Genomic DNA, 12,224 nt, shown 5'->3' on the forward strand with positions numbered 1-12,224 from the left:
GAGTACTCGGATGCTCGACTACTCTGCACAACCCCTAGTAGCCTATATAATGCAACGTACCGCTGAGTATGTTTAAGAAGAACGCTAACTTTATTTCCACACCTTAACACTGGAAAACATGTGATTGTAAAATTGACTTTAAAAGAGAGAGAGAGAAAAACATCTGTACTTTTAACTCAGATACATGGCTCTTAAACAGGACATGGACAAAGTTTTTTTTTTCTATCCGGACTATCAACTGCCCTGTCAGCCAACGGATAAGGAGATTTCCTACGAACCAGTTGGCAGGTAGACTTTGTCAAAAAAGCTTAGGAGACCCATCCAAAAATTTACATTTGTTTAGCTGGCTCTCTGAACACGCAAATGCTCTCATTGTAAACATTTTAGTTTATGCATTGCAAACAGCTTGGCTGATCTAACTTGACTGATCTTCAGTCAAGTTAGATCAGCCAAGTTGTTTAGAGTTTATAAACACTTCTTGTTTGTTTCAGTCTTTGCTTTAAGCAGAAATCACTAGCTGTTTGTAGCTGAACTGTAGCCTGTATAATGTATAAACTGCTTAAACTACACCCACAAATAAGACGTCTCTTTACTCTTGCTGTACAACGAAACAATAAATCAGCATCTGAAATGATTTGCGCGAGCCTCCCTGTAAGTAATACTGATAATTTAAGTAAGGCTTTCTTACTTGTGCAGCAAGGTTAAACAAAACTTAAAATATATTTGAACAAAACGAGAAAAGCAATTAAATCTAATTCTCGGATTAAGTATCCAAACGATGTATTCTTCTTCACTGGACTATGCAGTGCTCAAATCCCACCGGTCAAGCGACACCCGAGGCAGAACAATGCTTTGCATAGATTCAAGGGAAATACTCTCAAACTTTGATTAGTTAGCCAACTTGAATGGACTGATATTTTTAAGTTTCTCAGAGCAGCTTGATGATGTTTTCAAAAACTAGAAGGACAACTGGACATTCAGTTGTCATAGCAGTATCTCATCCAACTACAATTTAGACAATTTAATACATGAAAAACAAACTGACAAATATATCATGACACAATAAAATGAGAATTTTAAAAATGTTATTTATTTATTTATTTTTTAAAAGAACATTGCAGGACGTATCCAACTACTTACCATGTGGCCTACCTAAATAGCTGCGAATGAAGCAAGTTAAAGCAAGTTGAAGCGTTCACTTTGTTCAAAACGTATGATGTAGGTTGGCGAAGTAGGTTAACGATGAGAGATCCCCGGCACTAACAAGATTTGAAGAATGAGCTGCTCGGTTTATTAATAACACGCGGTAGCCCCTTTTACAAGCTTGATTTAAAAACATATAATTTTCAGTGATTTACTGCTCATGGCCTCGACTATACACGGATAGTAAGTAACAGCCTACAACAATATACTGTACCCTATCTTACATTCTCAGTAGAAACATAACCGGCTCTGTTTGAACAACTTCAGGTAAAACATTAATTGGGACAGACGGAGCTGCAGCGGCTGAGTTTTAAAACTTTGTGAATTCAGTTAACCGACTCCCAATAATAACACGGGACACGTTATCGCCGTCCGTTATAGTAACACAGAAATTTGGCCCTGTGAAGGTATCACACCGTTCTCGATCGCCTCGCCAGCAGTGCGGCACAAATACAGAATCTGACCAATGGAATTTAATACAACGGCTGAAACTATGATTTAACCATATGGTTGACATCTGTCATGAAATTTCACTGAAAGATTTAATTAATTTTAATAAACTCTACTGATGAATGCGCTAATTGATCATGGACATAAACAATTAATCATTGAAGTGATTAGTTTAACGGGCCACTTTTAGTTTTCTTATTTTTGATTCTCTCTCTCTCTCTCTCTCTCTCTCTCTCTCCCTCTCTCTGTTTCTCTCTTTAAGATTGGTACATTTCAGTAACCACATTATCCAATCCCATCTATCCCTGCAGAACTTCAACTTCCTCCACCTTCCTGACACAAGTTGTCCTTGTTTTACATATGTATCCTGTTTTTGATGTTACTCCCATAAATACATTCCTGAAAATGGATTCTAGTGTCAACTATATCACCTCAAATCTGTCGGATTCCGGATACTAATGCTGGAAACCCCATATTAAAGTGTGCCCAAAAAGTCACTAATAGCAACAATGTATCATCAAATAGTATTGAAGTTAATATGAATCATGTAGAATCGTTTTAAAGTGAGATTTTGTCACATCAAAGTTCAAATCATTTTTCAGTGGCCGTTCCTATTATTTTATGTGAAGCCTGATCTATGTCACCCCATTAAAAACCTTACCTGTAATTATGTTGTTTCTCTTTGTATTGATTATTTAAGCATGTTGATTCAAATTTCACAATGGCAGTCCAAAAAGATGATAGAGTTTTAAGGTGATATAACAGTATTGATAGTGGGGGTACAAAGTGATGTTGCATACTATGACAACAACAGATGTTAGGCAATATCTTTTTATATTTTTGAGCTCAAAACATCAACACATTTTTTTTCAATGTATAATTATCACCAAAGTCATGCACAGTGGTCCAGTATAACAGGCGTGGCTTACCCTCATCTAACCCAGGTCGTATCATACCCATGCGCCTAAGACACACAGCTTGGTTACGATACAACCCCGGGTTACAGGGGGGCTTCTAATGGCAGTTTTATATCGAATCTCAGCTTCATCTTCCCAAGACACAATACAGATGTGGTGTTTACCTGCAATGCTAAGAGTTTGTGTTATACAACAGTAGATTAATATAGTTTAGAGCAGTGACTTGCTCAGCAACAAAATACAGTTTAGACCATAATACAGTGACAATGTGTGATATTTACCATCATGAAATTCCCTCAACTACATGTGAAAAGATGCGTGAAGGTATTAAAATAAAAATATAAAATAACTATGTAAGTAAATAAAAACTTTGAATAAATTAGAGTTAAGAACACTGTTGATAATGTTCTAAGTAGTGCAGTAAACATGTTTTTAAAACGATTAAGATGCTTTGCCAGTTTTAAAATGGTCAAGAGCATTGGAGGAAATGAAGACCATAAAACATGTTTACAGTCCATACTGATAAAAGCATCTGAGTGCTGTCAGTTTAGATTACCATTAGCCTGCACAACTAAACGATGCAAAAGTTTGCTATCCTTGAGAGCAGATGTGGCAAACACATGCATATCTGTTCTATAACAACCTATGCAAAAAAGAAATTGAGAGCAAACTTGTTTAAGAAAATCATGAACCTGAAAACATACAACTGAGAAATAACCATTACATAAACATAAATACCTGTGATGGGAAGGTACAATGCAATATTAAAAACAAGCAAAAAACACAAAGTGAATTTGGTTTTTATAAAGCTGTTTAAACACAGGTAGAGAGTCTAATCTAAAACTATTTACATCACAACCCACCTGAGCATACAGGGAAGACAGAAAGATGATGCAGAAAAGAACAAGTGAAGAAGTACTAAGAAGATGAGTAGGAACTGAACAGAGGTTTATAAAACAGGGAACGGAGGTATAGGATTTAATGGTTAACCCCTTTTTGATCCATCCCCAGATTATCAAACCTGAACCACAATCTACGTATTAGCTAACAAGATAAACATACGGTTTGAACATAATCCTACTTTAACAACAGTGTGGTTTGTAGGGATTTTCCGGATTGTCCAGGTAAATCTTGTTTCAAGATTAAAGCTCATCCCTGTGCTTGAAGCATCTTAAGACTCCTGTTTGCCTTGTTCCACTTTGTGCGAGTACTTAGGCAGGGGAGGCCAAGACCTGGCGGGCTGATCACATTGCCTGTGTGGACAGTCAACAGCTCTCCAAAAAAACTGGAGCAAGTCATACCCATATATACAATACTTCAGTTTCCTCTTAAAATAGTCTTTCCGTCTGTAGAGACACTTAGCTAGCATGGGTGATTGCAGACTTGCACTAGATATTCCCACTAATGTACACAGTTACATTAAATATAAGGATGAATAATTATGTGTCAAGTATCATTTTACTGTCATATTAGTTAATATAAATAATTTTCTCTCAGTGATCTTGCAAAAATCTAGCTCAATTATCTAGCCATGAAAGTAAGGAGATATTGACTGTGATGACTTCGTGGACAGAATAAAACTTGAGAAAGAAAAAAAAAAAAGAAAAATTCACACGCATCACCAGCTGATTTTGCCTTTGCTTATGTTCTCTCCAATGCTTATATAAATTAACTTTGACACTAAATTTCTTTCTTGGAGTGTACACAAGGGAATGCCAATGTTTCAGTTAAAGTGTCAGCACAGAGATTATAACGGACTCGTTACATTTACGTTTCCTGTTTAGTTAAATGTTTTTCATCTTACATGTCTCATGGAAATTCATGATTGCACTTATTATGAATAAAGTGACATAAAGCACTCATGTTAGTTCACTTGGACAGTGAAGATTTTAATAGAGAACAAGTAGTCATTCATCTTAATGGTAATTTGATGCTTGTGCAGCCTGTTTTAATGTTAACATTGTTTTAAAGTATACCAAAGTAACAGAAATAACTTAAAGTTGCTGGGTACCATTGGTCAAGAGGACAGTGTTATTCAAATAGACTTACATCTCAAATGAATGCTGTCTTTGACCCAGTGTACGTCAAACCTAATTGGCTTATGGATTGGTCTTTTGCAACCGAATAAAGAATGTCTTACATTGCTTTATGCTAAAAATATATTGATTAAAATGTCAAGGTGCAAGTTTTTCTTTGTCCTAATCATTGCCAAATTTAAAAAGGGGAAGAATATATTCTGATGTTCAATTAATAAAATAAAAGAATAGAAAGGAGAACTTTATTTTCTGTTGTGTTTATATAATGGGAATTTGCCTTTAGTTCACAAGGCTCAATGTCATAAATACAGGCACGCATCAGTTGCATATATGTTGTTCTTGTTTTACACCAGGGACTCCCCCTTCTTTTGTACAGAGGCTAAGGTGGTGCCCTTTGCAGGGACTTCGGATGCAGCAGTGCAACACTTTACTTGACTGCATGCCCTTGCTGTCGTCAACTGTGGCTTAGCCAGGCTTGAACTACCGACCCTCACTTTTTTGCGAGGGGGGAGCACCTCACCAACCAAGCCATGACAGCTACACATCAGTTGCATATATAATACTCAAAATACACAGAACTTACATTATATTACATAGTGAAAAGTACTTCAGACATACACCCTCTTAGTTCATAATTTAACAGAGAAATGGCTGTGAAATGGCTCTCTAGTCAAAGGCATCATACATTTACATGTAAAGAACAGTAACTGGAATGATGCAGACAATGGATGAATATGACCCTGAGGTGTGTGGCTGTCTTTCGTCCTAACATCCTATCAGTAAAGATTATACTGTTAAAGCCACTGACTATCAACCTCTGCTCTGGCCTGGTCAGTGACTTGACTTGCCTCCTTTTGCCATTAATATTTGTATTGTCATACCAAAATACTAAGATAAAAGGTCACACACTATCAATTTGCCATCTATAAATAGCAGACAGGCTTGGTTCAGACTGTGTAATATGGAATAATTTTAACTGCCTCTGAGTTTGTTTTTACTCAGGGAGTAGACAGCATGGCACTTATCAAGGCAAAGACAAACTAAGAAAGAAATTAAAAAAAAAAAATCACTCCCCCTCATTACTTTCTAATGTGTTGCATGCGTGATATTCAGTAAATAAACAGACTATTTGAAATAACTATGCAAAACAGATGTCCAGCCACTCCTGAAAAGTAACACCAGTTTGTCTAAACATTGATGAAATAACAAAATGCGTAAAATGGAAACACGCTCACCCTGTTTTTAAAGTGAGAGCTGATTAATGCCAGTAGTATGGTCACCACTAGATGGGTCACAAGATTGATCTGAGTTAAAATCTTCAAATGTGCAAACAAATATGAGATGCTAACATTCACCAATAACAAATGTAACAACTGTAAGAGTGCAACAACAGTTATAGTTACTTAATCACTTCCTTGGAATGTACCTCTGTACAATACAAAATATTTTACTTTTGGAAAAATGAAAATGTACAGGGGTCATTCCGTGTCAAATCAAACAGAATCCAGGAGAGTGGTTGCAGCACCATCTCAGATTTTGTTCAGAGTTTGTCTATATAATGTTTGGGTCCCAAAACTAAGGCCTATAAAATATTTTTGTTCAAGGCCAATGTCTTCATATTTTTTCGGCCCTTGATATTTTAAAATTTTTACACTCTCAAAAATGCCTTTTCTGGAAAGCCATGCTTGGGCATTAATATCTTTAAAAGTATTGTTCCTAGTCTCACCAAACTTTGTAGGATGGAAGACAAACATGTTCTCAGTATGACTGAACCATTAAAAGTTTGTATTGCATGCCTATTGATTTTCTGGAAAAAAGTGCAAAATTCCTAAACAAGAGTGATATTGAGGGTATTATTAACCCAATATTTTTTTTATATTTTCAATATATGGTATCAATCATTATTTCTTCTTCAAATACAATCTTCTATCAATTTTGTGCCAATATTTGAGGTCTCTGCCACTAATGGACATGAAGCCATTAAGAATAAAACAAGACATGGTAGCATTTTTTGGTCATTTTCATAGGACCAAAATGGTATGTGGGGTAGATAGAAGGAACATGAAAACGTACATGGAAATTGCTTGATGTATGGTCATTTAGTGTACAAAGTGCCAATGTTCTTCCATGTTCCCTTCATAGATAAATACACATAGTTAAAGGCATTGTTTGACCTTTAGGAAACAACATCCATAGTAAAGAAACAGGGTCTTCCCATATTATCTCTACTTATGTGTGTCCTGCCCTCTGAAATACTGACTGGATCAAAGAAATACATGTTTTCTGTAGGCTCATTTTACTATAGGTCATTAATGCAGGCTATATTCTTTACTATCAGGGACTCATTATAGAATAAGGCATTAACTCGGATAGATGCTATATGCAATGGAGCGGTTAAATGTTATATCCCATATTTAAAAAAGAATAAATCTGTAAGCGTCCTGGTCGTGAGGACATATAGTGTCATCCGAAATCAACTGCAATCCAGTTCTGTGTTTGAGTAGGTTAACATTCTGCACAGCATTTCTTTCAATCATAGAGGAACAGCAGTATGAAGTTTTGTTACAGTCTTTCTCTCCAAAAGAGATGCAGTGGAATAAGGTGGTAGTGTGGCCATGGTTGGGAGTGACCTGAGATAGGCTTAATGTCAATGCTCCCTAATACTGGCCAACCTGATATATATACCCAAATGTGGCATCATACCTTGCAAAAAATGTAATCCTGAAATGGATGTTATTCTGCGATAGGTAAAATATCTCTCAAATCTGTGTCTGTTTTTGTATGAAGGAAAAACAGAAGGACATTGGCACTTTGTACCCTTAATAACCATACATCAAGCATTTTCCATGTACATTTTTACATTCCTACTAGCTACTCCACATACCCTTTTGCTCCTATGAAAATGACCAAAAAATGCTACCATGCCTTGTTTTCTTCATAATATCTTCATGTAAGTTGATGGTAGAGACCTCAGATATTAATAAAAGATTGTATTCGAAGAAAAAATAATTCCAAATCAAGGGCCTTATAGAAAATCAATAGGGATGCTGTACAAACATTTAATGGTTCAGTCATACTGAAAACATGTTTGTCTTCCATCCTACAAAGTTTGGTGAGGCTAGGAACAATACTTTTAAAGATATTAATGCCCAAACATGGCTTGCGAGATAAGGCATTTTTGAGGCTATAAAAATGAAATAACATAAAGGGCCGAAAGAATATGAGGCATTGGTTTTGGGACCTATCCATGACATAGACAAGATTTGACCAAAATCTGAAATGGTGCTGCAACAACCCTATCTGATTTGACACGGAATGACCCATAGAAAAATACCAAAAAGTGAATCTTATGCAAGTTCATTTGTTGGCCTTGATCATCTCAATCCACCTGTCACTGAGCACACACGTGTGGCTTGGACATGTGTTATTCTGGGGCACAGAAAAAGCAGGGAGAGAGTTTAGCATAATGCTCATGGACAAAGGATTATCCCGGCAGCATGTCCGGAAGATAACCAGGAGGATGATCTTCCTTTTCATCCCTGTCCATCCCTTCTTTTCGCACCCCACAGGACTTTGGGGATTTTATAAAAGGTCCTACCAGCCAGACTCTGTTATTCGGATGATACAGCGATCCCAGAGGCGAAGGTTACCAAGGAATAGGCCTCAGGCTCCGAAATGGCTGACTTTAACCTGTTCGCAAACATCTCTAAAGTGGGACCCTTTGAGGGGCCACAGTACCACCTGGCACCAAAGTGGGCCTTTTACCTACAGGCAGCATTCATGGGCTTTGTGTTCTTTGTTGGAACCCCTCTCAACGCAGTCGTGCTCTTCGTAACATTGAAGTACAAGAAGCTGAGGCAGCCGCTAAATTACATTTTGGTCAACATATGTTTTGCAGGCTTCGTTTTTGCCACATTCTCCGTGAGTCAAGTGTTTGTGGCCAGCTTACGAGGATACTATTTCCTTGGTTACACATTGTGTGCCCTGGAGGCAGCAATGGGTTCAGTTGCAGGTAAAAAAAGAGAGATCATGGTGTTTTTAGAAGTAGACTTACTTGTCATAACTAAAAAAATCTGTTTTGAACTTCAGCTTGTCTAACACTGTTGTTTTTATACATTCCCCTAGGACTGGTGACAGGATGGTCCTTGGCAGTCTTAGCTTTTGAGAGATATGTAGTTATCTGCAAACCCTTCGGCAGCTTCAAATTTGGGAACAACCAGGCTCTGGGGGCTGTTGCCTTCACCTGGGTCATGGGTGCTGGATGTGCATCCCCTCCATTCTTTGGCTGGAGCAGGTAAGCTAGTCTTGCCTTTGCCAGTAACCATCCTCTAACTGTGAAGTCAAAAAACATTCTAGTTTTGAAATGCATCAGTGGCCTGAACAACACATGGAAACTCATACTGCATTTGTAGCCCAAGCTGTTTGCCAGTTATACATGCTGGTGTCTTATCTGACTTTTTTTGCTCTGTACAGATACATCCCAGAGGGCCTGGGCTGCTCCTGTGGACCTGACTGGTACTCAAAGAGTGAAGAGTTCAACTCAGAGTCTTACACCTATTTCCTCATAATAACCTGCTTCATGATGCCTGTGACCATTATCACCTTCTCATACTCTCAGCTATTGGCTGCTCTTCGTGCTGTGAGTTCTATCTTTACCTGTTCATCCTTCAAACATATTCGTACATTCAGCCTCCAATAAGAGATCAGCACACTGGTTTACTGGATATAAGCACTCTGAATTAATGTAACAATTCTGTGGTCTGTGCCCATATTTAATCACGTGACTAAAAACTGTATTTAGGAGTACTTGTGTACAGCTGTCTTGCAGACTAAAAATGAAGAAAGGGGATTTCTTATTTGCTTATTCACTTTAGCCGTGTGCCAGATTTACTCACTCCGTCCACCTTGTCTTTGGTTTATTTGTTGTCACAAGACATCCACAGAATCATAAATTGTATATTCAAATTATACTGAAAAACACAGAATCGACCAGACAGTGGTGGACCCTTGAGAAGTATATGTGCTTTGTGGAATCTCAGAAATCAATCAGATTTTTTATTTTGTCTTGTGTAGGTGGCAGCTCAACAGGCTGAATCTGCTTCCACTCAGAAGGCAGAGAAAGAGGTGTCCAGGATGGTTATTGTGATGGTTGGCTCATTCATTTTGTGCTACGCTCCATATGCCATTACTGCAATGTACTTTGCCAATGCTGCAGATGAGAATAAGGACTATAGGTTGGTCACCGTCCCAGCTTTCTTCTCCAAGAGTTCCTGTGTGTACAATCCCCTCATCTATGCCTTCATGAACAAACAGGTGTGTAAACCAGGGACATACACACACATGCACAAACACGCACACACACACACACACGCACACACACACACACACACACACACAAAAGCACAACAACATATATGAAATAAATAACATTAAATACAGTTTTAACCTACGCTGGATTTTATCTCCTCCCCAGTTCAATGCCTGTATCATGGAGACTGTGTTTGGGAAGAAGATTGAGGAATCATCAGAGGTGTCCTCCAAAACCGAGACCTCCTCTGTTGCTGCATAAATGCTCCCATGTTAAACCTACAGCTCCTCTGGACCTGCCCCCCTGTGACCCAACTCTCATTTATAGAAGACTAACAGTTTTAAAATCAGCTGATGGCCGAAGTATTTCAGCATTTTGTCCGAACAATGCTCAATCTGTGCAAGATATTTCACTGTTTCCTGCACAGCATATTTTATTTTTTGTAACATACAATAGTGCTCTTTTGCTCGCCACTTTTGTTAATATAATTTCTTTCATGATGTAGAATATTTAATTGTATTGCTGCAAGATAAAATCAGAAAAAAAAATCACAATGTGGAATTGTTCAACCTTGATATTGCTTTTACATTAGTTCAGGATGCGTGTTCTGTTTCTGTAGTGGCATGTCTGGTATTGTAACAGCAAGACCCACTACTTAATCAGGCAATCATCCTACCCTTCCAAATTTAAAGGGCGTGTAAAATGCAGTTTGAAAAGTAAAATGCGCATTGCCATGCGCGAGGAGGAGAAGACTACAAGTGGAGACACAGGTTTATTCGCTCCTGCTTTTCTAAACAACTTTAAAAGACTTTCGCCAGGCTTTGCAGCTAAGCTGAGCAATATCAGATCACAGGGAATTAACTGCAACCATCCGCTTGCCCTGAGCTGAGATACCATTTACTGGGGTTTTGTACACATGGTACAACCTGACCATCCACTTAAATAGGTGAATGGTTGAGGGTGACACCTATTTAACTTCTATTCCAGCTCTATGGCTGTGACCTCTGTCAGTCTTTGAAATGCATGTATTTATTTCATCACTTTATATGTTTGACTGCAATTAGAAAAACAAATACAGTATGTGTGAATATATTCATTTGTACTGTACTTAGAATTAATAAAGATTTATATCATTTGATGCACTTTTCTTTGTTTGTGATCTCTGTTCAACAAACATTGAGGAGAATGAGTGAGATTCAACATAAATATATTGGTTAATATGATTAGTGGAAAAGAAAAAAAAAATGTGTACTTAAAAAAATCTTTGATATGATTAACTTCTTACTTAAAGAGAGGCACAGATTGAGAGTCCCATATTACAGGGAAGTTTTCGAAGGAGAAAAGAAACATTTTGTCAGAAAATACAGTAATAAATACATTCACTCAGCTTGGATTATTTGACAGACAAGTCTCTGTTGTATGAGAGACATTTGGAAATGGAAATAAGTAATGATAAGATGAGCCCAAGGACACGGCCCTCAATCATGTTATCAGCCTTTCTTTAATCTAAGGGAATAATAATGTACAAGCATTGCAAAAATAATGTGGCAAAATACAAGAGGATCATGTTTGTTTCTCAGATATACAAAAAAAGTTGTCGGCTACAGAATGAAAGACCCGTGTTACTTTGAGGACAACACTGAGGATTAAGTGAGACGTAGTTGCACTGGTCCAGCACATCGGTTACGTACGGATCTGAATTAGATGTAAGTCCATTTTAATTAGTTCACACACAGACACACATGTGCGCGTGTGCACACACACACACACACAGGTGCTCACACACACACACACACAGGTGCACACACACACAAGGACACAAATTATCCCTCTCTACAGGACATCAGCTTAATGATGTATGCAGGTGAGAAGAATTTCTTCCTCTTAAGAAAACATCCAGTTCAACGGTGAACATGTACAGTTCATTGCTAACATGTAAAATAGTACATGCATGCAATCTTTCTATTTGCTTAACTTTTTTTTCATTTCTCACAATATCTTGCAAATATACAATGTAATTAACATTGACCTCACTGACCTCCTAATGCACAACATACAAAATTCACAATCAGATACACCACAACTCACACATCAACAGAACTAAAGTTTGACACTCATGTAAGTTCATGGTCACCTTACATTTATCACTAGTCTCAAATATACACTAACAGAAACATACACTCATTTGTCAATTTATTCTTGATAGGAAAAACTTGTAAGTCAGGAATTTTGCAGTTACAGTTTTGGGGTCAAGGCATCTTCGCTCAAAAATATACCAGACTAATGACAATAAGATGAAAATGGTACGTC

General features: G+C 37.6%; 1 protein-coding gene across 1 annotated transcript; it reads left to right on the top strand.

Moving 5' to 3' along the window:
• The first annotated feature begins 8,275 nt into the window (after positions 1-8,275).
• Positions 8,276-10,175, top strand: opn1sw1 (opsin 1 (cone pigments), short-wave-sensitive 1). Its single transcript, XM_030769735.1, has 5 exons — positions 8,276-8,618; positions 8,732-8,900; positions 9,080-9,245; positions 9,680-9,919; positions 10,080-10,175. The coding sequence occupies exons 1-5, from the start codon at positions 8,282-8,284 to the stop codon at positions 10,173-10,175; spliced, it is 1,008 nt and encodes a 335-aa protein (XP_030625595.1). The 5' UTR covers positions 8,276-8,281.
• Positions 10,176-12,224: the final 2,049 nt, after the last annotated feature.

The sequence above is a fragment of the Chanos chanos genome, chromosome 1, assembly GCF_902362185.1.
Source record: "Chanos chanos chromosome 1, fChaCha1.1, whole genome shotgun sequence".
In the NCBI taxonomy this organism is placed as follows: Eukaryota; Metazoa; Chordata; class Actinopteri; order Gonorynchiformes; family Chanidae; genus Chanos; species Chanos chanos.

Excerpts from the sequence above, each read along its gene's own strand:
- opn1sw1 (XM_030769735.1), top strand. The coding sequence starts at position 8,282 with ATGGCTGACTTTAACCTGTTCGCAAACATCTCTAAAGTGGGACCCTTT. Across the intron at positions 8,901-9,079 it reads CCATTCTTTGGCTGGAGCAG|ATACATCCCAGAGGGCCTGG; the intron begins GTAAGCTAGTCT and ends TGCTCTGTACAG. Across the intron at positions 9,246-9,679 it reads TATTGGCTGCTCTTCGTGCT|GTGGCAGCTCAACAGGCTGA; the intron begins GTGAGTTCTATC and ends TGTCTTGTGTAG.